A 27808-nucleotide genomic window follows, 5' to 3' on the forward strand; every position below is an offset into this window, starting at 1 on the left:
CAACTGTGGAATCCTATGTCAGGTTGTATCTTTTATGTGTGCGGTGGGGAGCGGAGAGAGGTTGCAGGTATGGTTGAAATTTCCTGGCTCCATCCTCTTCTCCACTCTTACTTTTTGGCTTGAATTTCTCTTTGGAGATCACAAAATGCAGAAAAATGAGGAGGGGTAAGTAAGGAAAGCTCTTCCTCGTCAGCTTTACTGTAATGTCATTTAGGTGCCGTAAGGATGAGGAAAATAAAAAGTGCTATCTTGATTTCGTGGCAGCACTTCATCAGACTTCTCACTAAGCCGTGACTGGCCTGTGGATGCTGTCCCCCTTGGGCCACGCTGTCCTTCAGTCTCCTGCTTCCTGCGCCCAGCACCTGCCCTCCTCCCCACCACCAGCTAGTTTCTACTTGGGGACTTTTTTGTTCCTCTCAGTATTTTTGTTGGGTGAGATTTCTTTTTGTCGCATCCTGTTTTGTTTGGGAAAACATGTACCTCCGCTTCTGTTTGGGGGAAGTGCTCCTCTCCTCAGTATGGCTGTATCTCTCGTCTCTATGCCCATTTAGCACTGTCACCCAAGCACGGACTCCCAGTGCAGCCTCTTCAGCCTGGCACCAGTCTTCTTTGTCCCACACTCCAATACACACAGGTCAAAAACTCTGAGGGGTCTCGTGAACCCACACTTCACTTGGCTAAGGTAAGGAAGCATATTCTTCTTCCCTTCCTCCATGAAAAGGGACTTGATTCACAGCTCCCTGACAACTCTCTCCAAAGAAATGCTCACCAGGACTGCTTCCATATGATTACACGGCCTTGGGGTGCATGATGGAACTGACAGAGCCCATTCTGCTCTAACTTCACATATCCTTCATAGCTGGTCTAGAACTCTACTTTAGAAGTGAAGATGACTTGCCATATAATATAATTCTTAGCCTTTGGGACCTCTCCTCAAACCAGGGTACAAAGAGTTCCATTTGAAAATTCTGCTCTGCGTTATACGTTAAAATTAGAAGAAATTCAGTGACACCAACAACAACAACAAAAAAGAAAGAAGTCCTTTCTTTTTTGAAGAAAACAGTCCTATTCACAATAGCATCAAAATAGAGTAAAATACTTAGGAATAAATTTGAGCAAGAAAGTAAAATACCTGTATACTGATAATTATAAAACACTGATGAAATATGCAAGCACATGAAAAGACATCTACTGTTCATGGATTGGAACAGTTAATATTGTTAAATTGTCCACACTACTCAAAGCAATATACAGATTCAAAAATGTATTCAGTCTCTATCAAAATTCCTGTGGTATTTTTCACAGAAATAGAAAAAAACAACCCTAAAATTCATATTCACAAAAGACGCCAAATAGCCAAAGCAATCTTGAGAAAGAAGAACAGAGTTGGAAATATAGAGCTGTGTTTCATTGCTAAGAACACAGGGTTCTCAAGTGATTGAGAAACCACACCCTGATTTCTCAATGTAGTACAAAGAGGCAGTAATCAAACCAATATGGTATATGCATAAACAGACATGTAGGCCAGTGGAACAGAATAGAGAGCCTAGAAATATACCCAAACTAATTTTCAACAAAGGTACCAAGAGTACACACTGAAAAAGGACAGTCTCATCAATAAACGGTGCCTAGGAAACTGGATATCCACCTGCAGAAGAATTAAATTGGACCCTTTTCTTACACCATATACCAAAATCATCTCAAAATAGATTAAAATTTAAATATAAGACCTGAAACTATAAAAATCCTAGAAGAAAACTTAGGGGAAAAGCTCCTTGACATCAGTTGGCCTCATCTATGACTTCTTTGATATGACACCAAAAGTTCAGGCAACAAAAGCAAAAATAAACAAGTGTCCTACATCAAACTTAGAGGAAAAAACAAACTAAAAACCTCTTGCACAGCAAAGGAAACAACATGCAGAAGCAATCTATGGGCTGGGAGAAAATAAGTGCAAATCGTATGTCTGATAAGGGGTTAAAACCAAAATATATTAGGAACTCCTTCAATTCAATAGCAAAACAAGAAACAACCTGGTAAAGCATACACAAAAGACCCGAATGGACATTTTTCTAAGGGAGATATACAAATGGCCAAAAAGTATATGAAAAGCTGCTCATCATCACTAATCATTAGAGAAATTAAAATCAAAACCACAATGAAATATCTCCTCTTACCTGTTATCCAAAAAATTAAAGGTATCCTTGTGCTGGCAAGGGTATGGAGAAAAGAGAACCCTGTACACTGTTAATGGGAGTATAAGACACAGACAGTGGTCAGGTATGGATGTGAGAGTTGGACTATGAAGAAAGCTGAGCACCAAAGAATTGATGCTTTTGAACTGTGGTGTTGGAGAAGACTCTTGAGAGTCCCTTGGACTGCAAGGAGATCCAACCAGTCCATTCTGAAGGAGATCAGTCCTGGGTGTTCTTTGGAAGGACTGAGGTTGAAGCTGAAACTCCAGTACTTTGGCCACCTGATGTGAAGAGCTGACTCATTGGAAAAGACCCTGATGTTGGGAAATATTGAAGGCAGGAGGATAAGGGGATGACAGAGGATGAGATGGCTGGATGGCATACCTGACTCGATGCACATGAGTTTGAGTGAACTCCGGGAGTTGGTGATGGACAGGGAGGCCTGGCGTGCTGCGGTTCATGGGGTCACAAAGAGTCGGACACGACTGAGTGACTGAACTGAACTGAAGATGCAGACTTTAACTGCAAATAGTATAAAAAACATGGAAAATGGTTTCTGAAGTTCCTCAGAAATATAAAAGTAGAACTACTATTTGATGCAGGAATCTCTCTTTTTACTATATACAGAGAGGAAATGAAATAAGCCAAGTTTAAGAGATATTTGTGCCTCCATATTCACTGCATTATTCACGATAGCCAAGACATGAAAACAGTCTAAGTTCCCATTGACTAAAAAATATATATGTGTGTGTATATATATATGTGTGTGTGTGTGTGTATATATATATATATATATATAATTTGACCTTAAAAAAGGAGGTCCTGATGTGCAACATGGGTGAGCATGGTGTACATTATGCTAAGTGAAATAAACCAGACACAGAAAGCAAAAGGACTACAGGATCTCACTTACATGTGAAATCTAAAAAGAGTCTACTCTGGAAGCAGAGTATAATGGTAGTTACCAGGGGTGAGGAGATAGGAAAATGGGGCACTGTTGGTCAAAATCTACAAAGTTGGAGTTAAGAAGGTTTAATAAGTCTAGAGATCTACTGTATAGCATGATGAATAGCTAATTATACTGTAATGAATGTTGGAAATTTACTGAGAATAGATTTCACGCATTCTCATCACGTATACACAAAATTAACTGTGTAAAGAGATGACATATTAATGGGCTGAGTGTAGAAGTCATGTTACTATGTATATGTATATCAAATCATCCTGTGTACACATTCAGTTCAGTTCAAATCTGTCGCTCAGTCGTGTCTGACTCTTTGCAACCCCATGAATCGCATCACGCCAGGCCTCCCTGTCCATCACCATCTCCCAGAGTTCACTCAAACTCACGTCCATCGAGTCGGTGATGCCATCCAGCCATCTCATCCTCTGTCATCCCCTGATCCCCCTGCCCCCAATCCCTCCCAGCATCAGAGTCTTTCCCAATGAGTCAACTCTTCACATGAGGTGGCCAAAGTACTGGAGTTTCAGCTCTAGCATCATTCCTTCCAAAGAAATCCCAGGGCTGATCTCCTTCAGAATGGACTGGTTGGATCTCCTTGCAGTCCAAGGGACTCTCAGGAGTATTGGAGTTTCAGCTTTAGCATCATTCCTTCCAAAGAAATCCCAGGGCTGATCTCCTTCAGAATGGACTGGTTGGATCTCCTGTAGTCCAAGGGACTCTCAGGAGTCTTCTCCAACACCGCAGCTTAAAAGCATCAATTCTTCGTCACTCAGCCTTCTTCACAGTCCAATTCTCACATCCATACATGACCACTGGAAAAACCATAGCCTTGACTAGATGGACCTTTGTTGGCAAAGTAATGTCTCTGCTTTTGAATATGCTATCTAGGTTGGTCATAACTTTCCTTCCAAGAAGTAAGCGTCTTTTAATTTCATGGCTGCAGTCACCATCTGCAGTGATTTTGGAGCCCAAAAAAATAAAGTCTGACACTGTTTCCACTGTTTCCCCATCTATTTCCCAAGAAGTGATGGGACCAGATGCCATGATCTTCGTTTTCTGAATGTTGAGCTTTAAGCCTACTTTTTCACTCTCCTCTTTCACTTTCATCAAGAGGCTTTTTAGTTCCTCTTCACTTACTGCTATAAGGGTGGTATCATCTGCATATCTGAGGTGATTGGTATTTCTCCCAGCAATCTTGATTCCAGCTTGTTCTTCTTCCAGCCCAGCGTTTCTCATGATGTACTCTGCATACAGGAGACAGGGATCAAGACCATCCCCATGGAAAAGAAATGCAAAAAGACAAAATGGCTATCTGGGGAGACCTTACAAACAGCTGTGAAAAGAAGAGAAGTGAAAAGCAAAGGAGAAAAGGGAAGATATAAGCATCTGAATGCAGAATTCCAAAGAATAGCAAGAAGAGACAAGAAAGCCTTCCTCAGCGATCAGTGCAAAGAAATAGAGGAAAACAACAGAATGGGAAAGACTAGGGATCTCTTCAAGAAAATTAGAAACACCAAGGGAACATTTCATGCAAAGATGGGCTCGATAAAGGACAGAAATGGTATGGACATAACAGAAGCAGAAGATATTAAGAAGAGGTGGCAAGAATACACAGAAGAACTTTACAAAAAAGGTCTTCACGACCAAGATAATCACCATGGTATGATCACTCACCTAGAGCCAGACATCCTGGAATGTGAAGTCAAGTGGGCCTTAGAAAGCATCACTACAAACAAAGCTAGTGGAGGTGATGGAATTCCAGTTGAGCTATTTCAAATCCTGAAAGATGATGCTGTGAAAGTGCTGCACTCAATATGCCAGCAAATATGGAAAACTCGGCAGTGGCCACAGGACTGGAAAAGGACAGTTTTCATTCCAATCCCAAAGAAAGGCAATGCCAAGGAATGCTCAAACTACTGCACAAATGCACTCATCTCACACGCTAGTAAAGCAATGCTCAAAATTCTCCAAGCCAGGCTTCAGCAATACATGAACCGTGAACTTCCTGATGTTCAAGCTGGTTTTAGAAAAGGCAGAGGAACCAGAGGTCAAATTGCCAACATCCGCTGGATCATAGAAAAAGCAAGAGAGTTCCAGAAAAACATCTATTTCTGCTTTATTGACTATGCCAAAGCCTTTGACTGTGTGGATCACAATAAACTGTGGAAAATTCTGAAAGAGATGGGAATACAAGACCACCTGACCTGCCTCTTGAGAAACCTATATGTAGGTCAGGAAGCAACAGTTAGAACTGGACGTGGAACAACAGACTGGTTCCAAATAGGAAAAGGAATACATCAAGGCTGTATATTGTCACCCTGCTTATTTAACTTATACACAGAGTGTACACATTAAGTATATATAATTTTATTTAAAAATTAAAGAATGAGTAAGTACAATAAATTCAGTGAAAATGAAGCAAGCATGATGAGGTTATGATTTACTACTGAGATGGTCCACAGAAAGCTGTAGTTCTTGGCCACAGTGTGATGGATTGACAAGTAATAAACAGAATTCTGAAAAGCATGGCCATGGTGAGGATGCTTGAAGGAAATGGGGAAAGAGAGACAAAGAAGAAAAGGAAGAGTGTTAGCATGGGTAGTGCCTTTCTCAGTGGGTTACCAAAAGCAACAGAGGAAACTTGGCATGGAAAACAATTAAAGTACCTGGTTCATAGCATCAAAATGTTACATTTTATTATTAGTTCCCTTAAATCTCTTTGAGGGCTTGCCAGGTGGCTCAGTGATAAAGAATCGACCTGCAAAGCAGGAGATGAGGTTTAGATCCCCGGGTCTGGAAGATCACCTGGAGAAGGAAATGGCAACCAACTCCAGTCTTCTTGCCTGGGAAATCCCATGGACAGTGTAGCCTGGCGGGCTACAGTCCATGGAGTCGCAAAAAATTCAGACACAACTTAACAACTAAACAACAACAATGGTAAATCCCTTTGGGAACATGATAGGAACCCAGGGTAGGAAATAGAGTGGTTGATTAATTAACCAGTCTGTTTTTGTCTAAAGTGTGTGATTATGTTTTAATTAAAAAAAAAAAAATCTAGAATTGTGTGTGAGATAGATTTGGATGTCAGTGAAGATCACCAAGATCATGTTCTCACGAGTGAAGGAGGGAAGTGGGCGTGAGAAAAGGCAGATATCTGTAAAGTTGGCCTGAAAGGTCACATGTTTATTATATTCTCACTTCTCTGCTTTCCCCCTCACTCACTGTACTTCACCAAGTTCGGCCCCCTTGCTGTCCCTCCGACATGCCCTAGTCACTCCCACATAAGGTCTTTTCACCTGTTTCCTCTGCCTAGAAATTCTTCCCCTGAAAATCTGCATGGCTTACACACCATCTTCTCCCAATCTTTGTTCAAATGTCACCTTCTCGATGTGGCTTTCCACGACCAACTCATTTCAAACTGCAGTACCCTCTCTCTCACTTCCTGTCCTCTTTCCCTGTTTTATTTTTCTCCTGACTGTCTTTTCACATCTTGTATAATTTACTCGTCTGACTTTTCCCCACAAGAAAGTAAATCCCATGAGGACTGGATTTTGGGGTCTGATTTGTCTCTGATAAATCTCCATCACCTAGAACAATGATAATACATGGTCATCAGTAAGTATCGGTAACTCAATAAAGCCTTGGGGGAGAAGGAGTTAAGGGTATTTTCTAAAGCGTGAAGGAGAAAGTGATTAACAAAGGAAGGGTTTTAGAAAGGGAAGAAGAAGGCTCTCTAAAGGAAAAAGGACCTGGTCAGGACCTGAACACTGAGTAGTCTCATGACAGGAAACTAAGAAGTGATGATGGGAGAGAGGAGAGAAGCCGAGGCTATAAAGGTTTCCGTTCTGGGTGGTTGTGTGTTAGGGACCATGACCAAACACGTCCATGACTAAGCCCTGGTTCTGGTAACGTGAGCTGCAACAAGGATCTCTGCACTATAAAGCCACCAGAAAGGAAGGAATGTGATCTTTGGTGTCAGACAGGCTTGGATTCAATTCTTATCTCTGCCACCTACTAGCTCTGTAACCCAGGGAAAGTTATTTCGCTTCTCTAATACTGTTTCCTTATATTAAAAAACAAAGTCATATTATCACATAGTTATTAAGAGTATGAAATGTGAAAATGCATAAAGAGCAAGTCTAAAGCTAAGGCTTTACACATTCCAAGCCAAGAAGGATGCTGTGACGATAGGAAGAGTCCAGTAAGCAAAATTAATCTTAAATCAGCACCTTGTATTTTTTAATTCCTTGAAGAAGAAAGCAATGACCAAATCAATTCCTTTTGTTGTGATCATTGCCATTGTATCCTTTATCCTCCACTTGCCTCACATCACAACTGCTCACCTGTCTTTTATATGGCACACAGTCATCCATGTTAAATAATTAATTTAAATTGTTTGGAAAATATTTCAGACTTTTCCCAAATTAATCACCGTAAGGCCTCTAGCATTTCCCTGCCCTTCCCTCTCTGGCAGTGAGAGGGACAGTCACTGGGAAGATGGCTAGAGTCCAGGTTAAGAGGCTGGGTTTTGCTTTCTAATGTCACAAACAGCCAGCCAAATTGGCTCTTACAGAACATGTTCTGTCTCCTACATTCAACTCAGAACTGACTAGAGTTGACTTCCGACTTAATTGAATTTCTAGTGATAACATAAAGGGTAATTTTTAACCTCAGTGAAAAAACATTTTAAGTTTTAATAGAAATGGGCTTCAAAAAGTTTCAAATCTCATCTAACCTCATGGCAGTTCATGAATTAATATAGCAAGACATTTTCTATAAAGCAATATTTTCTTCTAAACCCCTTCTTCTTTCCTAGAAACCAAGGCTCATGGTTATGTATCTCTGGACATGTACAAGGCTAAATAACAGTAAATATTCAAACTGAAGAAGAAATAAACAACCAGCAAACAATATCTAGCTATCTAAACAAAGCAAATAACTGTCTATCATGGGGTAATACTTGCTGTATTACTTGCCTACAAAGTATGTCATAATATAAGGCCAACTATTGAATGCTGAAGAGGATTTGCCATGTTGTGAATGCAAACATAACCTTGAAACAGAAAAGACAAAAGGCAAGTATGACTTATTCACATGGCAGACTATATAATACGAATCTTTTATAAAGACTTGACTGAACGGAGTATGAAGACAAGTCTTTTAAAATGCTGTACTTGATGTCAAGAGATTGTCAGATACACATGTCCCCTTAAAGTTACAGAATCTCCAGGTCAGGCTCTAGGAAGCGATTGCTTTCAGAAACAGAGTTAAAATAAAGCCAGTGAGAAACAAGCATTGCTGGCCACCACCAATGTGCCACAGTTTGATCACTGTCCTACTGATGCTGAGGCCACGAGTGTGCATGGTGATGACACTCAGTTCAGTTCGACACACAGAACAAACACTGAGGGCTTGCAAAGGCCCAGCCCTGGAACAGACCGGTACCACCCATTGCTGTTACTAAACCACTGTACATGAGGCTATTGCAGGATCTCTGCACTCGCTGTGTCCTTGGCCTGAAAGCTCCCACAGCCCTTCCCCTGTATCCATTTTCCCTCTACATCCCTAGGGCAGCCTTCCTGAGACGCTGACTAGGCCTTCCCTCCTTCAGTGTTCTCATATTTGGATCGATTTCTGTGAGTCTCTAACGCCATATCCTCTGTGAACCTAAACTCCAGAGAAACTGATCACTGCGTCCCCAGTGCTGAGCAAAATGCCTGGAAGACAGAGGCTCCCAAATTCTGGGTGAATAAATGAAAGAACATGGACAGGAAATGGAAAGAGATACCAATGCTGAGATTGTTGAAGTTGGGTCATGTAATGCCAAGGGGCCTTAATCTTGAACTGTTGTGTAAAGCCATCTCTGGATGGCTTCAGCTCTGACTTCTGCATGGTAAACAAAGTCCTAGAGTAAAGGGGTCACTCTTTCCATAACCCATGCAATTTGATACAGACCCTTAGGCCAAGATCAGAACAAAATTCAGCTGGAGATGAGTAAGACTGAAATGATCTGGGCCCCTTTAAGAAAGTGATAGGTGCCATTGATCTTTTTGTTCCCAGAAGCTTATCGGCATGTATTCAGCCCTCAACAAACTCCACAGGCCTGCTCATGACAGGATGCATAGAGCTGTTCTCTAAACCAGGCAAGAGACACAGTGAAGCGAGGATCAAGGCAGCATGCATGCCTTGGCAGTGTTCCTCTTTTCAGTGGTCCACGAACAACACTTGTTAGATGGAGTTGAATGAATTCTTCCCCTGCAGTAAATCTGCAGTAAGCAAGGATTTATGTCACATTATTTTTTGACCTCCAGAAAAGAACATTTAATCAGTCGTTTTAATACAAATGAAATTTCCAGTTATCATACCCAGTGACTCCTGCCAGAATTAAATCATATGTTACCAATCAGTGCCAGCACCCAGTGTGGGCAATCAGAAAATGTCTGTTCATTCTAAGTAAGAAGTATTTTCAGAGATGGCTGGCAGTTGCTTATTAGCCTGAGATTTCTAGGTGATGGTGGTGAAAAAGAAGTGAAAGTCGCTCAGTCGTGTCGGACTCTTTGCGACCCCATGGACTATGCAGTCCATGGAATTCTCCAGGCCAGAACACTGGAGTGGGTAGCCTTTCCTTTCTCCAGGGGATCTTCCCAATCCAGGGATCAAATCCAGGTCTCCCACATTGTAGTTGGATTCTTTACCAGCTAAGCCACAAGGGAAGCTCTCACAAAAAAAATACAAAGTTCTCTGATTATTGCTTCCTCATTCTTTTTCTTCATTGTCATTACCATTGTTATGATCGTATCACCAATGTTTAAGCCATTTCTTTCTGCCTTCACTTACTAAGTCACTTGGTGAATACTGTGAAGGTCAGCTCTCAGAATGAGAGGGAGAGAAAGAGGGAGGGAGGAAGAGTGGATAAATGAATGAATAAAAGATGCTGGTCCATGGGAGGGGAGATAAGAGACTGCTGACTGACAATGAAAGCCATGTGTTTTCCCATGCAAGGAACAGAGTCCCAGAGTAAAGGGATCACTCTTTTCTCATCCTTCTGAGAATTGTCTAAAACATGGATATCTTTCTTGTTTTTCCTTTCCCCTCCCCATTTCCTCTTTTACCTTTTCTTCCTATAGTAATTAGGAGGAGCAGAAGCACATCATATCTTTCAGTATCCCACAGTAGCCAATGATTACTTATAGCTAGTTATTTACTTCTCTGTATTTTTTACCTTGTTTTGTATGGTTATGAAAAAAAAAAAGTCTGTTGCTAAGTTGCATCTGACTTTTTGTGACCCTATGGACTGTAGCACGCCAGGCTCCTCTGCCCATGGGATTTCCCAGGCAAGAATACTGAAGAGGGTTGTCATTTCCTTCTCTAGTGGCTCTTCCCTAAACCTGGGTCTCCTGCATTGGCAGGCAGATTCTTTATCACTGAGCCACCAAGGAAAACACATAATCACACAAAATTTTAAAAATAGATAACTGAAGAAATTACTGCAAAGAGGACAAAGATAAAGCCATCTTGATGAGAGAGAAATTCAAATTCACTCTTTGATCCATAGGTTCATAAAATCATGATGAACCAGTTGTGGAGCCATGAAATTAAAAGACGCTCCTTGGAAGAAAAGCTGTGACAAACCTAGACAGCATATTAAAAAGTGGAGACATCACTTTGCCTACAAAATTCTGCATAGTCAGAGCTATGGTTTTACAGTAGTCGTGTATGGATATGAGAGTTGGACCATAAAGAAAGCTGAGTGCTGAAAAATTGATGGTTTTGAACTGTGGTGTTGGAGAATACTCTTGAGAGTCCCATGGACTGCAAGGAGTTCAAACCAGTCAGTCCTAAAGGAAATGAACCCTGACTATTCATTGGAAGGACTGATGCTGAAGCTGAAACTCTAATACTCTGGCCACCTGATGCGAAGAGCTGACTCATTTGAAAAGACCCTGATGCTGGAAATAATCGAAGGCGGGAGGAGAAGGGGACAACAGAGGATGAGATGGTTGGATGGAATCACCGAGTCGATGGACCATGACTTTGAGTAAGCTCTGGAAGTTGGTGATGGACAGGAAAGCCTGACGTGCTGCCATCCGTGAGGTTACAGATTCGCACACAACTCAGGTGACTGAACAAGTTGTGGAGGAGACGCACAGCTGCTCTTCATGCAGAGACTTCCTGATAAGTCCACTAGAGGGCGCGGTGGAGCACAGTCAGCAGAAAGTTCATGGGGAGTGAAGTGACTGACCTCCCCAGCAACCTTGTCAGGATTGGCCAGTGGGTGAATGCCAGTGCTCAGTTCCCTATGTGTCCAGAAATGTGATCCCAATACTCAGTTTGAGACAATCTGAGCTTACTCTGCAAATACTTCATGTATCCTGTAAGCAGTCTTTTGGTGTGTTTTTTTCCTATCACTTGATGAGTGGTGGAAGGCAATGAGGTAGACGTTACAATGACTTCACAGGTATGTGAAACCACTAGGGGCTCAGTGAGGTGGAAGAGGAGAGTTGCAGGTGACTCTGCCAGGAGAAATGACTGCTCCATCATAGAACTAGTGCCCAGTAGGCTGCCGTTCTCTTCTCCCCGGACAGGTAGCCGTTTTCTGGTACAGCCTTTTGGAATGTAGTTCTTGACTTGGGCCAGCCTAGGGAAGGAAGGATTGGTTACCTCACATCAGCCCCCTTCTAGAAGGACTGGGGAAATGGGAGCAATGGTAGAACTCATCAGGAGATTCAAGTCATCTATTGTTACGATATGCTTGTGTTTTCAACACCTGAGCTAAACTGCAGATGAGCTGTTGTATAGCTTCTAAGATTACTTTTTAGCCCTTACCTCATGCCAGGCATTCTTCTAAGTACTTTATACACTCACCCTATAGAAAAGTACTGTTATTTTACATGTGAGGAATTTGAGAAAGAGAGAAAGGTCAGTAGATTCTACCAAGATCACACATCTAACTTCGAACTAAGGCAGGCTTCAGTTCGTGTTATCTGGTTCTGGAATTGATGCTTTTAATAGCTAAGCTACAAATCTCCAAATGATTTGCAAAACTGTCTCGTAGACTCTGGATGCAGTATCATGTGTCTAATGCAATGGCTTCCTAGCAGTTAGGAGCCAGATGGAAATCTGTTTTCTTGGCAGCATTTGACTGCATTGACCCAACATCTGGCACATAGTCTTCCCTCACAAATATTTGCTGAGTTGGGCTGACTGGCCCTGCTTTTGGAAATCCTCCGTCACCTTGGCTTCTCTAATAATGTAGCCCCTGACTTTCTTGCAGCCTCCCTGGCTCCTCCTTCTCAATCTCCCTTTCTCCTGCCAGTATGTTACATGAAAGTTTTCCCCATCATTCCATCTTAGGCTCTGTCTTCTCCCAGGACCCATCCTCCTTGGAGCTCTCAGTTACTCCAATTACTGTCTACACACTGATGTCTCACAAATATTCATTTGCAACCTAATTTCACTCCTAAGATTCAGACTCACATGACCAGCTCTCTGCTGGAAGATGATATCTCATATGCAGTCAAAATCAATCTGTCCAAATTTTATTTCATTTTTGTACCTCCGGGCCTTCCAAGGTTATTTTTCCTGTTTATTTGCTCAGATAACGACACCTTGATCCAAACACCTGCCCAAGCTGGAAAACTGGGAGTTATTCTGACTTCTCTCTTTTATTTATTTCCTACATTCAGCTATGTACCAACCCTGTCGGGCCCACACTTGAAACTTTCCCACTTCTTTTCTTCCCTATAGCCTTCACCCTAGAGTCCAGGCCACCTTCCACTTACCCTGGGGCATGGCATCTTGTAAGGACCAGCTGGACAGTATTCCTCTGTGGAATTTTAAGGATGTAACTTCTTACTTCATCCTCATCTCTTTACTGCTCACAGAGTGCCTTCAATATTCTCACCAGACTTCAGTTGTCTCCTCCATTTTCTGTCCACACTGCTTGGAGCATTCTGCTCCTTGATTGCTCTCTTTCTCTGTGTCTTGCTAATTCTTGTCAGTCTTCAAGCCTAGTTGTTAAGTCACTTCTTCCAGAAAACCTTCCCTGAGTTCCATGCCTTGGTTATGCGTTCCTCCTCTGGAATCTCACAGCACTGTGTATTTTTTCCACCAGAGTACTTCCCATCTTATACTGCAGTTCTTTTTCACTCTTTATGAGGGAAAGGAAACAACCTGCAATAACAACAAATTCCAAAATTGCATTTCTTCATTTATACTTGATATAAATTTATTTATCCTAACAGAGTCAATATAAGGCCAAGCTAGTAGCTGAGTGCTCTGCTCCACAGTTATTTGACACCCCAGGCTTTCAGCTTTGTTACATGTGATGCTGACTTCCAAATCACTCTGCATCATAATATCTGGATAGCTCATGAAGAAAGATCATGTAGGATCGTGTGTGGGATGTTTTTATATGACAAGCCTTGAAGCAACAGCCATCACTCTTACTCACAGTCTATTGCCTGGGACTTGATACATGGCCACCACATCGAACTGCACAGGAGGCTGGGAAGTGTAGTTTCTCTGTGCCTGAAAGAAGAGAACTGGGTCTGGTGATCAACCAGTAATCTGCCACAATGACCTTTTTTCTCACTAAATTATATGTTCCGTGAGGGCAGGGGCAAAAATTCTCTTTTTCTGCACTTTATCCTCAATGCTAGTACACAGTGGGAACTCGCTAAGTATTTGTTGAATAAATGAAACTGTGTGTATCCTGTCTTTAAAAGACTTTTTTTCTGCCCATCCTGATGCTGGCTGCACATTTTTTTCCTCAAATAGCATCATCTGAAACAGCATCTAACATGTCTGACTGATTCATAGAGCTGGGGTGTAGTATGTCTTTGGTGTTCATTGGTAGGCTGTGTTGCAAAATGATGCTTGTTGATCATCTCTTATGTGACCTACAACTGGTGCTAATGGTAAAGAAATCACCTGCCAATGTAGGAGACATAGGAGAAGCGGGTTCAATTCCTGGGTCAGGAAGATTCCCTGGAGAAGGATATGGCAACCCACTCCAGTATTCTTACTTGGAGAATCCCATAGACCGAGGAGCCTGGCAGGCTACAGTCCATAAGTTGCATAGAGTTGGACACGACTGAAGTGACTTCACACACACACACACACACGAGCCACGATGCCAATTTATTTATTTATCTTATATATACTTCTTTCAGAGATTCAATTACCCTTGTTTTCTATTTAAGGCATGCCCTTTCCAGGAACTGAGATATCTGGGAAGTTGCCAGGCTATTCACTACTAATTAAAGCTTGAGGGTGAAAGAATATATTGGCTGCCATACTGTAAAGATATTGAGAATATTGTACACATTTTACAGTACCCTTTTTATAGAAACTGGGGAGAAAATTCTTTCTAATCATAATAAAAAGAATAGCAGTTATTTTCTTTAAAATTGATTGTTTTTTATCTTATAATGTTCATCAGTGGTATAACAAATGCTCTTTATTTCTTAACATTGTTACTAGAACATTCTAACCAAATGTGCAGTCCATATCTAAGAGAATATTACATCAAGAAATACATTATGTAATATCCCCAGCTAGGTTTTAACAACACTCAACATTCTTTATCTAACTTTATTTTTCCTACCCTTATTTTCCCTTTCTATCCACTTCTTTTATCTTCTTGTATTTGCATATTTATGTAAGCCTCCATGAATATGTTTTGGAGCAAAGGAGAAATACATAGAAATAAAATCTATTAAACATTTGTCTTCCCAAGAGACATAACATGTTTCAGTGGCTATAGTTGAGTATTTTTGTATTTCAATCTACCTTGCTTTATCTCTAGAGGTATTTTCAAATGAAAATGAATTAGTCTTTCATTTCAGGGGGAAGGGAAGAAAGAGGAAAAATGGGAAATTATGGCTTATGAAGATTAAGATGATTTAGAAAGCTAAGAATTGAAGTAAATGTGAAACCATATTTCATATGTGAAAAAATTATATATAATTGTGAAAATTCACTACAAGATAAGTTCCATAAGGGTGAAGATCTTGTCTTCATTGTTCAAACTGCATGTGAATCATCTTGCACATAGTAGACACTAAAATAAAATATTTTGAAAGTATGAATGTAATACACTTGTACTAAGGAGAACTGGGTTAATATAAAATAAATAATATTGAGCATTGGGTGTGCAACCACAAGCATAGAACTTTTGGACTCTATAACTTATAAAATGAAGCCATCAGACTATGTGTGCACTAAGATTTAGTGGCACCCCACTCCAGTACTCTTGCCTGGAAAATCCCATGGACGGAGGAGCCTGGTGGGCTGCAGTCCATGGGGTCGCTAGAGTTGAACACAACTGAGCGACTTCCCTTTCACTTTTCACTTCCATGCATTGGAGAAGGAATGGCAACCCACTCCAGTGCTCTTGCCTGGAGAATCCCAGGGACGGGGGAGCCTGGTGGGCTGCCGTCTATGGGGTCGCACAGAGTCGGACACGACTGAAGCAACTTAGCAGCAGCAGCAGCAGCAAGATTCTTTCTAAATCCAATACTCCATGTTCTACATGTCACCTTTTTTAAGTATAGTGGCACATTTAAACATATGAAAGTAAATTCCTATGACAGTTTGGAAATTTTGTTTTCAAAATAGGTTATCGAACTCCATCATCAACAGCCCATGTAGATGTGAGCACATCAACTTCAAACGTCATCCCTCCAAGTGTTCAAAGTGAGTAGCAAGACTCCTCATGTGACTCCAAAGAAACAATACAACCACAGATTTTATTGCAGCTATAATATTGAGGTTTGGGGGAAAACTGCATTTTTCATTTTATGTTGATATTTTGCTTTTGAGTTACTCTGTGGGAAATTGTAATCCAGTGACTATATATTGATGTGACAATTACTATAATCTTAAAAATATGGATTGGTGATTTGTTATTCCATTGTACCTGTCATTTGTCATGGGATTTTAAGAGTAATATTAAAGTAATTGTGAGAGTACTCCCAGTGATCTGAGTTGGTGACAAGAAGAGAAAAAAAAAAAGAAAATCTCTGCTTTCTTTGGGCATTAAACATAAACTACAGACTTTAGCTTAACACAAGCCAGCTAGCGTTCTCTGTGTCAGGAAGCATTATTTTCAATTTCAGATTTCCCAGAAGTCATACAGACTAAAAATTCAGCACATCAAAGTAAAATTAAATTACAACTTTATTAGAAAATAGAATTGTGAGATTTTTGTCTTTCAGCCAGTAATTCCGATGTGCCTACCCGAGGCTTCAACTACTCCTGGACTTCCAGTGGGAAAGACGCCAAACACTGTGAGTGAAATGTGAGTCCCTGGAGTCCTCCGGGCCTCACTCATTTATCCAATACATATACTGAACAACTACTGTGTGCTTTGTTTATGATCGCATTAACAAATGTTTACAAGGCATCGACCATGTTTAAAGCATTGTTGTGGATGCTGGGGATATCTGTAAGCAAAACAGGTCTAAGTTCCACAATCAGGTGGATGAGAGACAGACAAATAATGAAAAGTGATATGGAGAAAACGAAGCAGAGAAGGGAGACAGCGAGAACCAAGAGCGAGGGGGCAGTGCCCTTCTAGTTAAGGTGGTCTTGGAAGGCCCTCCTGAGCAAAGTGACATCTGAATAAAGTGGAGATGAAAAAGCAAACTATGAGTAGATCTGGGGGAAAAGAGAACTCTCTAGAATGTGCATATCACTAGAAAAAGGAAAAAAAAGAAGCTCAGTGTGAAGCACAAAAATAGTTTGTTACTTGCCATGTGACCAAGTAGCAGCGGGGTCTGTTGATGCTGCCTCAGCAGGTATTGACAGGGTCTAAAAAGGAAATTCACTGCCTGTTAGTGGTCAAGACGAAGATGAGTGTGGTCTTAAGTGGCAAAGGATGTGGCTGAAGCAAAGAGAAGTGAAGCCCCTGGGTACCACAGGTTCAGGACTCCGAATTTAATTCCTGGGCGCTTTGCCACAGAGTAAATGTGCATGTGCCTTTTAAAAAGCATTTAAATTATACATTGAAAACCTCCAAACATCGTTTATACTCACTGACTCAGTCATCTCACTGATGGGAACTTGTCCTTAGGAAATAAATCAAAGAGGAAAAAGGAACCTATATAATATTTATCTTTGAGCATTATTTATCTTTTTTATGGACTTCAGGCTTCCCAGGTGGCTCAGTGGCAAAGAATCTGCCTGCTGATACAGGAGATGAAAGAGACACAAGTTTGACCCCTGTGTTGGGAAGATCCCCTGGAGTAGGAAATGGCAACCCACTCCAGTCTTCTTGCCTGGAAAAGTCAATGGACAGGAGCCTGGCAAGCTATAGTCCATGGGATCACAATGCATCGGACACGACTGAGTGACTGAGCTTGAGCTCGATGGAGCTCAGGTTCACAAATTTAGGTTAATCATAATCTTCAGTTCATGATACTTTCATCATTAGTCTAGGCATGACCCTCTGTAATTGAATATAATATATATCTCTCAACAAATATGTTGATAATATAACAGACACCTGTGAACATAGTACCCAAATACAAGAATGAAAAGGAAGAGAGAGACCACACAGGAGAGGAGAAAAAGCACACAAAAGATCACAGGCAGCATGACCGTGATGTATGTCAGAGGTGGTGTCCAGAGTGCTGTGCAGGCACCATTCAGCAAGTGGACCCAGGAATGCTGATTTTTTTAATAAGAAAAACACATTAAAATGCACCCCCACCATGTACATTACACAAAAATAAACTCCATATAGTTTAAAATATTTATGTCAAAAAGCCAAATATTAAAACATGTAATAAAATCAGGGTGATTTCCTTCCCAGCTTCGGGCTAGAGAAGGGCAGAGGAAAGAAGAAACACTAGACATAAAAATGACTGAAAAATTAAATTAAGAAAATTCTTTTCCTTACGACTCCTTCAAGAAAGTTTTTAAAAAGGCAGGCTATAATCTGGGAGAAGATATTTGCCACATGTTTGAAAAAGGATCAAGAATGTATAGTTGACAAAGGATCAAAACTTTAAATCAAGAATATATTAAGAACGTCTACAAACCAGTTTTTTAAAAGACAAAAAGCAGTAGGAAATGAACAAATAGGTACATCACAGAAGGCAACATCCAAGTAGCCAGAAAACATTTAGAGATTCTAAGCCTCTCTAACAATCAGGACATGCCAGTGAAGACTAAAGTCAGAAAGTTATTTTATACATAACCAATTTGCAAAAATGAACAAGTCTGAAATTGCTGAGAGTTGTATAGGATGCAGATCAATGAAATTTGTTATATGTTGCTGGTGAGAGTATTAATTATTACCATCTCTTTCGACTACTTAGGCATTATTTTTTATAGCTAAAGAGTTTTATACCAGACAATCCAACACTTCTACTTCAAGTATTAGTCACTCAGTCATGTTTCAGCCCCATGTACCATAGCCCACCAGGCTCCTGTGTCCATGGGATTCTCCAGGCAGGAATCCTAGAGTGGGTAGCCATTCCCTTCTCCAGGGAATCTTCCTGACCTAGGGATCGAACCCACGTCTGCTGCACTGCAGGCAGATTCTTAACCAGGGAAGCCCACTCCTATATAAATACCCTCCCCCAAAAATAAACTATTACATGTGTCCAGGAGATTTGTATACAAATGTTGGTGAGGGGAACACTGCTTATAATAACAACAAAAAATAAAACTGTAAATAATCTATAGTTAGGAGTGTAGATAAGTAAGTTGTAATATAATCATAAAATACTATGCAACAATGAAAAATGAGTGAATGTCAGTCACATATGGCAGCGTGAATGAATTCTATTAGCACTATGTTGAATCAAAAAAGTAAATGCCAAGTGACAATATATGGAATGATAAATTCAAGTAAAATTTATTTTTTAAATTTAAAAAGTTTTTTTTCCATTTGTTTTGAAATATAGTTGATTCACAATGTTGTGTTAGCTTCAAGTGTACAGCAAAGTGATTCACTTATACATATACATAAATATATGTTCTTTTTTTACATTCTCTCTCACTGTAGGTTATTACAAAATATTGAGTATAGTTTCCTCTGCTATACAGTAGGTCCTTTGTTGATTATCTATTTTATATATAGTAATGTGTATTTTAACCCCAATCTAATTTACCCCTTCCCTGTCCTCCCCTTTGGTAACCATAAGTTTCTATGTCTGTGAGTCTATTTCTGTTTTGTAAATAAGTTCATTTGTATCATTCTTTTAATTCCACATAAAAGTAATATAATATGATGTTTGTCTTTCTCTGCCTAGCTTACTTCGCTTAGTGTGATACTATTTAGGTTTAAAATAAGTATTAATATAACCAAATACTATATGGCTTAGATTTAATATTTGATAAAAATTTAAAATATGTAGACAATATTCAGACAATGTTTGCTTTTGAATGGACATACAAAAGATAGGAGAGGAAGTAAACATTTATAATGTTATTTATATAATTCCAAAATCTGTGTATGAGTTGGAGAATTATTAAGGAAAAATATGTTCAATAATAAGAGAATGTGGAATAGGATGAGATAACAACTCAATGAATATTATGAAGCCAAACAAAACAATAGCCAGTATGTACTACAGTGAGAAGAAATGATCTGCTTAATTGGAGGTTTTGAATTTTTCACTTATTGCTTTATTTAAATTATTACATTAGCATCTGTGCCCATACTAAAATCCTCTTCATCCAGTGCATCACAACAGTATACAGTACAGAGACCACCCAAGGTACTTTTTGCCCTAGAAACTAGAAAATTGAAAGGGTCTTATTTGAAAGTGCTTCCTAATTTACACAGGAATATTTTTATTCTTTTTAATAGAGTTCATAATGAAATAAACTATTGTAATCCTTCACAGTTTCTCTCCTTCCCCACTTGAAAACTTCATTTTTCCTTAGACATCTCTTTATCATTCTTATCATAAAAATAGCCTTAGAAATTGTGAAATCTAGGAAGGGACTCTAAAACCCAGCAAACAATTTTTTCCTGGCAGGGAAAACTCCCTTCTTACTTATGCAAGAAGATCTTGTTAACTGGTTGCCATTTTTCATCTATAAGCTTAGAGAAACAATTCCCTGCAGTGAGTTACTCTATTTATAATCATTCACAAAAACACATTAGGGTCCAACAAGTTAATATTGATTGCTCACTCCCAAACTGTTTTTGAAACATGTTTTTACTCCTTGGATTGGACTGTAATATGACATCTAATATTAGATGATGCATTTGGCAAGATTCGTGGCAGGCATTGGTAATGGGAATTTTTTCTTTCAATATGTTTATTTCAATTGATTTATGAAATGCTCAGAGGCAGAAAAAGAATGATAATGGATCGATTTCTAGTGAAATAAACCCACTAGCAGTGTTTCTAGGGCCCTTGCTCTTTGTGAACACATTCTATGAGATATTTGCTTATACATACACTTTGTTTAGTTCATATATATTAAATGCCACTAGAAGATTCTGAGCACATTGCATTTACACTAATCTCATACTTGTTTTAATATATTCTTTTGTTGTTATTTTGTTATTTATTAACTTGAAGAGGTCTAAACTGGAAATCAAGAATGTTAGAATCTTTATCCCAGTTCCTGCAGTCTAGAAGAGGAATGCATGTTTTAGTGTAAACATCTATGAAATGGGGATACCAAAACTGACCTTCTAAATACCCGAAGTGTATGACCTTAATAATGTCCTGGGACATATTTTCATCCTGACACTCAGGTGATCAGGCCATGGAGCAGAAAATTGAAGCTTACTTTTTTTTTCCCCCTGGGTTTTTCAGTCATCCATCTGTCCCAGTGGAGCCTGAAGCCACTCTGAAATCAGTCTGTCTCAGACAAGCAGAAAAATGATATGAGTCTCCATGGGTCCTTAAACACTCCAATTTACCCATCATCAAATCATCAAGTTTATTTATGCATGCGCACACACACACACAAGCCTCGGGATACCTCTTATTGCTCTCACATGAGGTCTTCATTCTGTTCTTTGAACCTGGCATCCCTTATTCTTCAAATTTTACATACTCTTCTTAACTCTTTTTATTTTAAATTTATTTGTAAATAGAAATATAATTGTTTTACAGAATTGTGTTAGTTCTGCCAAACATCAACATGAATTAGCCATAGCTCTTCTTAACTCTTACAATTGTACTGCTTATCCTGCCCCCGGTCCTGGCTATTTCTCCTCAGACTCCTGGTAATAATTTCATGAGAACCCCTCTACTTTTTATAGGCAGAGTGTGATATAAAAGCTGGAACTAAGGAGCTGAGGATCAATGGGAGGGACCCAGCAAAGCCAGGACCTACAACAATGCTGGGTCCTATCGCAGGCTGCACCAGGATCTCTTCAGCCCCTCTGTTCCCTGTTGGTCAGGATGCTGACTCTTTGAGTAATAAACTCACCATTCTTACCCTCAAATTCTAAAAATCTTACATGCCTCAGGTCACAACTCTTTCCATTTTCTCTTCTCTAAAACACTGTTCTGCTCCCGTTCTGTCACCTAATTCCTCATTAAGTCAGCCTCAAATTATAGATTTATTCCTCTGATTTAAAATTCTCTCCTTCGTTAAAATACCATGGGGATTCCATGGATTTCTACACTGTTAGTACACAAGCCCCACACTTCCAAAGCTTGTGAGTATCATGTTTGTTTTGTGGTCAGGAAGAGCATAAGGGTCCCATTTATAGATTAAGTGATCATGGCAAGAGTGGACAGTAAGTAGCTGGTGCCCACTGCATCTGATGGAAGGGGTGATGCTGACCCAGTACCCTGAAGAAAAAGATAGGGCAGAAGACCAAGATCAGTGAGGTCTCTATGTCATAGCCTTGATTCTGTGGCTATTGCTTGCCACCCTATGCCTTTGCTCTAAGGACAAAAGTAAGGGCAGAAGTCAGAATGTCTTAAGGAAGGTTGGTTACCCAGTAGAAAGTCTGTACATATAAAAATTATGCCAGAGTTTTAGAGACGTTCACGTTGCCTCAAGAACCCCAAAAGAGTAACAGAAATTATCTGTGATGTTGTCAGAAGAGGGTCTGCCAAACCAGATAATCTTGGGCTTTAATATGACACAAAATAGATCTTCCTGCAAAAGGAAAGATGCCTAACATGTCATAATATTATTGAGAACTGTAAGCTGGTTACAGATGAATGTCAAAAAATGTTATTGCAACTCAGGAAAAAGACAATACTATCAAAGTTGATCTTGTTTTTACTATAGAAGAGAAGTACCCTTTTATGGTAGAATGGTATGCTAAGTAACGTAGTCTCCTTGTCAAATAATGTTTATTTTATCAAAAGCTAAATTTAAAAGAACTGTGGAAGAAATTGATGCTATGCTGAAGGAAGGATATAAAAATTTATTTGAGAAACTCAGATTGCTGGGAGAAATATCAATAACCTCAGATATGCAGATGACACCACCTTTATGGCAGAAAGTGAAGAGGACCTCAAAAGCCTCTTGATGAAAGTGAAAGTGGAGAGTGAAAAAGTTGGCTTAAAGCTCAACATTCAGAAAACGAAGATCATGGCATCTGGTCTCACCACTTCATGGGAAATAGATGGGGAAACAGTAGAAACAGTGTCAGACTTTATTTTTCTGGGCTCCAAAATCACTACAGATGGTGACTGCAGCCATGAAATTAAAAGACGCTTACTCCTTGGAAGGAAAGTTATGACCAACCTAGATAGCATATTCAAAAGCAGAGACATTACTTTGCCAACAAAGGTTCGTCTAGTCAAGGCTACGGTTTTTCCTGTGGTCATGTATGGATGTGAGAGTTGGACTGTGAAGAAGGCTGAGCACCGAAGAATTGATGCCTTTGAACTGTGGTGTTGGAGAAGACTCTTGAGAGTCCCTTGGACTGCAAGGAGATCCAACCAGTCCATTCTGAAGGAGATCAGCCCTGGGATCTCTTTGGAAGGAATGATGCTAAAGCTGAAACTCCAGTACTTTGGCCACCTCATGAGAAGAGTTGACTCATTGGAAAAGACTCTGCTGCTGGGAGGGATTGGGGGCAGGAGGAGAAGGGGACGACAGAGGATGAGATGGCTGGATGGCATCACTGACTCGATGGCCATGAGTCTGGGTGAACTCCAGGAGTTGGTGATGGACAGGGAGGCCTGGCGTGCTGTGATTCATGGGGTCGCAAAGAGTCGGACACAACTGAGCAACTGATCTGATCTGAACAACACAGTATCCCTATGTTCATATTTTTGGTTGATAATGGTGATGTACGAGAGGACATTATCCATCGAGCTCATGTTTATCATCCAAATGTCAAAGTAGCGTTCATTCTTAGATGTAGATGAAAATGTTCCCAAAGGACTTAAAGGAGAATTAACTTATATATTTAACAAATGAGATGATACCTCGAGAACACAGAATATTTCAATCAGTTAGAAAACAACAGTAATTTAACTCTGCTGAGAGATACCCAAGGAGAGACTTAAGGACGGCAGATGGAGTGTAGCCAGTGTTTAACACATCCTAAAAATGGATATCTAAATATACATTAGTTGAGCTTTTAGAAAAAGTATTCTTTAGTGAAAGATAAATCACTGGAAATGGCCAGCTCTGTCTTACTGAGGATTCTGTAAACAGGCATTCTGCAGGAAGACCTCTCTCCTGTGGAAGCAGCTGATACAAGATCTGCTATCGCTTCATCTTGCTCAAAGACTCAACTATGATATATTCTTGTTCCTTAAGTTTTTCCTTTACATTACTTATATATTGTCAGACATGTTAAATCTATCAACTGGAAACTCCTCTTTTTCACCTCTTTCAACAGTTTCCATACACAATGGAGTATTACTCAGCCATTGAAAAGAATACATTTGAATCAGTTCTAATGAGATGGATGAAACTGGAACCTATTATACAGAGTGAAGTAAGCCAGAAAGAAAAACACCAATACAGTATACTAACGCATATATATGGAATTTAGAAAGATGGTAACAATAACCCTGTGTACGAGACAGCAAAAGAGACACTGATGTATAGATCAATCTTATGGACTCTGTGGGAGAGGGAGAGGGTGGGGAGATTTGGGAGAATGGCATTTAAACATGTATAATATCATGTATGAAACGAGTCGCCAATCCAGGTTTGATGCACGATACTGGATGCTTCGGGCTGGTACACTGGGACGACCCAGAGGGAGGGTATGGGGAGGGAGGAGGGAGGAGGGTTCAGGAAGGGGAACACAGGTATACCTGTGGTGGATTCATTTCGATATTTGGCAAAACTAATACAATATTGTAAAGTTTAAAAATAAAATAAAATTAAAAAAAATAGTTTCCACTTTTTTTTTAACAGATTTTGAAAAATCTCAGACAAAATCAGAAAAATAACTCCCTAGGTTTCCAAAGTGTATTTTTTATAGCTCAATTTTTTATTTATTATTTTTAATTGAAAGATAATTTCTTTGCAGTGTTACATTCGTTTCTACCAAATGTCAACATGAATCAGCCAGAGGTTTACCCATGCCCCTTCCCACTTAAACATCCTGTAGTTCAATTTTATTGCACATTTTTTGAGATCTTTTTATACTTGCAAAGTTTTCAGAAGGCCAAAAGGAAGTTTTATAAAATGGTCAAATAATTTACATCATTTTAAATATTGCCATTTTTGCAAGTTGGATGTATCATGCTAATGATACTAACATCTCCTGAAATTGTATTATGCTTGGTTCTTTTGTTTGGAGAAAATCAATATTGATTTTACAGAAAGGACTGGCACTCTATTTGATGAAAAAAACTATTGTTGTCCACATGTCACTGATCATTACAAGTGTTCTGTATTGACTTACTGATAATAAACATAAAATAGAAAATCTTTTTTTAAATACCCATTTCTCTCAAAGTGATAGAACTTGTTAAACCATTTGTATCTTAGCATAATTGAATTTATCACATCCTTTCTTGATAGCAGATTTTGAAGAGAAAAGAAGTAGAGGCATTGGGACTTCCTTGGTGGTCCAGTGGTTAAGACTCTGCCCTTCCAATGCAGGGGTGTGGGTTCATTTCCTTATCAGGGAACTAAGAGCCCACATACCGTGCATTAAAAAGTTAAAGAAAGGAAGAAATAGAGGCATCAAGCCCTAAAAGTAGGAAGTAAAGGAGATTCCATATTAAACAACAACAACAACAAAAAATGCTAGGTTATTCAGAACAAACTGCCTTCTTCATAATTTTACCTAAACCCAGGCTTGGTTCCCGTTTCTTTTTAGTTGATTTTTGCTCATTGTCAATAAACTCCTAGCTTAATGGCTTAAACATTAAACCTCAGTGTTAAAAAGTACCCAGTCCATTGTCATCTATAGATCTTAGCATTTTGTCTAGAACAAAAAGTAATCAAGATCACATGCACAGGGTCATAGAACTATATTGAAGACAAGAACCTCTCCCTGACCTCAACAAATTCAAAATAGCTATATACAAAATCAGCCTAACCTTGGGGAAAATTCCAAGTGGAGTAGCTATGACAGACTGTCCTGGGAGCAGTCCCCAGAAAGCACTGACTTACAGCTCTACTGAAAGGCCTGGTAACATGCCTTTGTCTGCACCAGCAACTGCCATTGGCAACTAGTGAGAAATCAAGAAAGGGTCAGGCCAACGGGGGTTTTAATGTTTGTTTTATTTTGTTTTGGCTTTGTCTACTTGTTTTGGTCTTGATATGTAAGAAAGCATTCAACTGAGAAAATCACATATGCCAATGTTTTAAATAAATGAGTATAATATCTTTTTACCGATTATAACCATATACTACTGTAGCTATTTTACTTTACATTACATTATAGGCATGTTATCAAATACAGACATGTAGAGACTGCCAAGAAGTGGAACTCTTCTGCCAAAGATGGAGAACTAAATAAAATGAATTGATAGGTCTATTTCAGAAGCCATATGTGCTTCTGGAATTGCTACCATCCATTTAAAGGGGAAGGTTTGCCTCTGAGTGGATCAAAAGGATTCACCCAGCAGCCAGCAAGGCCTGTAACCCACTGCTGCTGCTAAGTCACTTCAATCATGTCTGACTCTGTGCAACCCCATAGATGGCAGCCCACCAGGCTCCCCATCCCTGGGATTCTCCAGGCAAGAACACTGGAGTGGGTTGCCATTTCCTTCTCCAATGCAGGAATGTGAAAAGTGAAAGTGAAGTTGCTCAGTCATGTCCGACCCTCAGCGACCCCATGGACTGCGGCCTTCCAGGCTCCTCCGTCCATGGGATTTTCCAGGCAAGAGTACCGGAGTGGGGTGCCACTGCCTTCTCTGCTGTAACCCAGGGGTCTCATAATTCACTATAGATATGGTTCAGTTTTCATACTCAAACAAGAATGTCATCTTACCCACAAGTACAAATTATTTTGTTCACTCTTGCAAGTTTCACCAAGGTCTTCAAAGTCCTGTTGGCATCTTCTCTTGACTGAGGCTGCCATAACACACGCAGGCTTTCCTTCTCTCTCATTCTTTTAGTTTATCTATGGGACAGACATAGCACACTTTCTGTGGCTGGAGAAACTGCTCTAGTGTTTTCCCTCCCTTTCTTTTTCCTGCTTTAAATGGCTATAATCATAAAACTTCCCTGTGGTTCAGATGAACCTATTTGCAAGTCAGGGATAGATACCAGACATAGGGAATGGATGTGTGGACATGGGGATGGGGGGTGGGGTGAACTGGGATATTGAGATTAGTGTATGTTCACTGCCATGTGTAAATCAGATAGCTACATACAAAATCAGCCTAACCTTGGGGAACCTGCTATGCAGAGCAGAGAGCACAGCTTGGTGCTCTGTGGTGACCTAGATAGTTGGGATGAGGAATGGAGTGGGAGGGAGATCCAAGAGGGAGGAAATATATGTATACATATAGCTGATTCACTTCGTTGTACAGCAGAAAATAATACAACACTGTAGAGCAACTATATTACAATTTTAAAACAAAAAACAAAACCTTCCTTATTAGACACATCTTCAGCTCTCACTTTATTTTGGGACATTCTGAGGTGTGCTGCAGAGTACTTTGATGAAATTACTTTAAATGTTCATTAATATCCCTTTTTCATAATAATTAGACTCAATTGAAGGTCAAGAAGAGACAATAAATTTTCCAATATCTTCTTCCTTTAGCAGCTCCATGGATGCCCAGTGAAACGAACAGTTCGCCCTCCTCGGGTGCAGGTTCAACACTTCCTGGTGAGCACTTAGAGGAGGGTCTTGAGGGTCAGGGAAGGTATTAGTCGGCTTTATTTGGGAAGAGTTGGAAAAGAACTGATACAAAGCCTATCTCAGGTATTTAAAAGTGCATCTTGATGGAAATGACAGTGAAGATGAAAATGACAGTGAATGAAGGCAAAATTCTTCTCAGTCACTCAGAAAAGTTAGTTAGAGATAAAGTCATAGATTTGCCTCTATTTTATTTCAAGATGCATTTTGGGACCAAATAAATCCATTAAAATGCACTTTAAGCTTTAATTTTCCATTGTAAAATGGAATGATTTGTCGACACGGATTTGTCTACCCAAATGTTGCACAGGAATTTTTAATAACCTTATCAAACACATTAGAATGGGGAGACCTCTAATAACCTGGGGCACTAGAGATAAACCTCTTCTCTCCATGACCCCAGCTTCAGACCTTATC

At 39.8% G+C, this 27808-nt stretch overlaps 1 protein-coding gene across 2 annotated transcripts in view; it reads left to right on the forward strand.

Annotated features, from left to right (window-relative positions):
- CD96 (CD96 molecule) overlaps window positions 1-27808 on the forward strand; it is a 96639-nt gene that overhangs the window by 62841 nt on the left and 5990 nt on the right. The window contains exons 9-11 of one of the 2 annotated variants that reach the window (XM_024976461.2): window positions 15781-15858; window positions 16380-16451; window positions 27299-27361. In XM_024976461.2, coding sequence (XP_024832229.1) covers window positions 15781-15858; window positions 16380-16451; window positions 27299-27361 — 213 coding nt within the window. 2 annotated transcript variants of the gene reach the window in all.

The sequence above is a fragment of the Bos taurus genome, chromosome 1 (assembly GCF_002263795.3).
Source record: "Bos taurus isolate L1 Dominette 01449 registration number 42190680 breed Hereford chromosome 1, ARS-UCD2.0, whole genome shotgun sequence".
In the NCBI taxonomy this organism is placed as follows: domain Eukaryota; kingdom Metazoa; phylum Chordata; class Mammalia; order Artiodactyla; family Bovidae; genus Bos; species Bos taurus.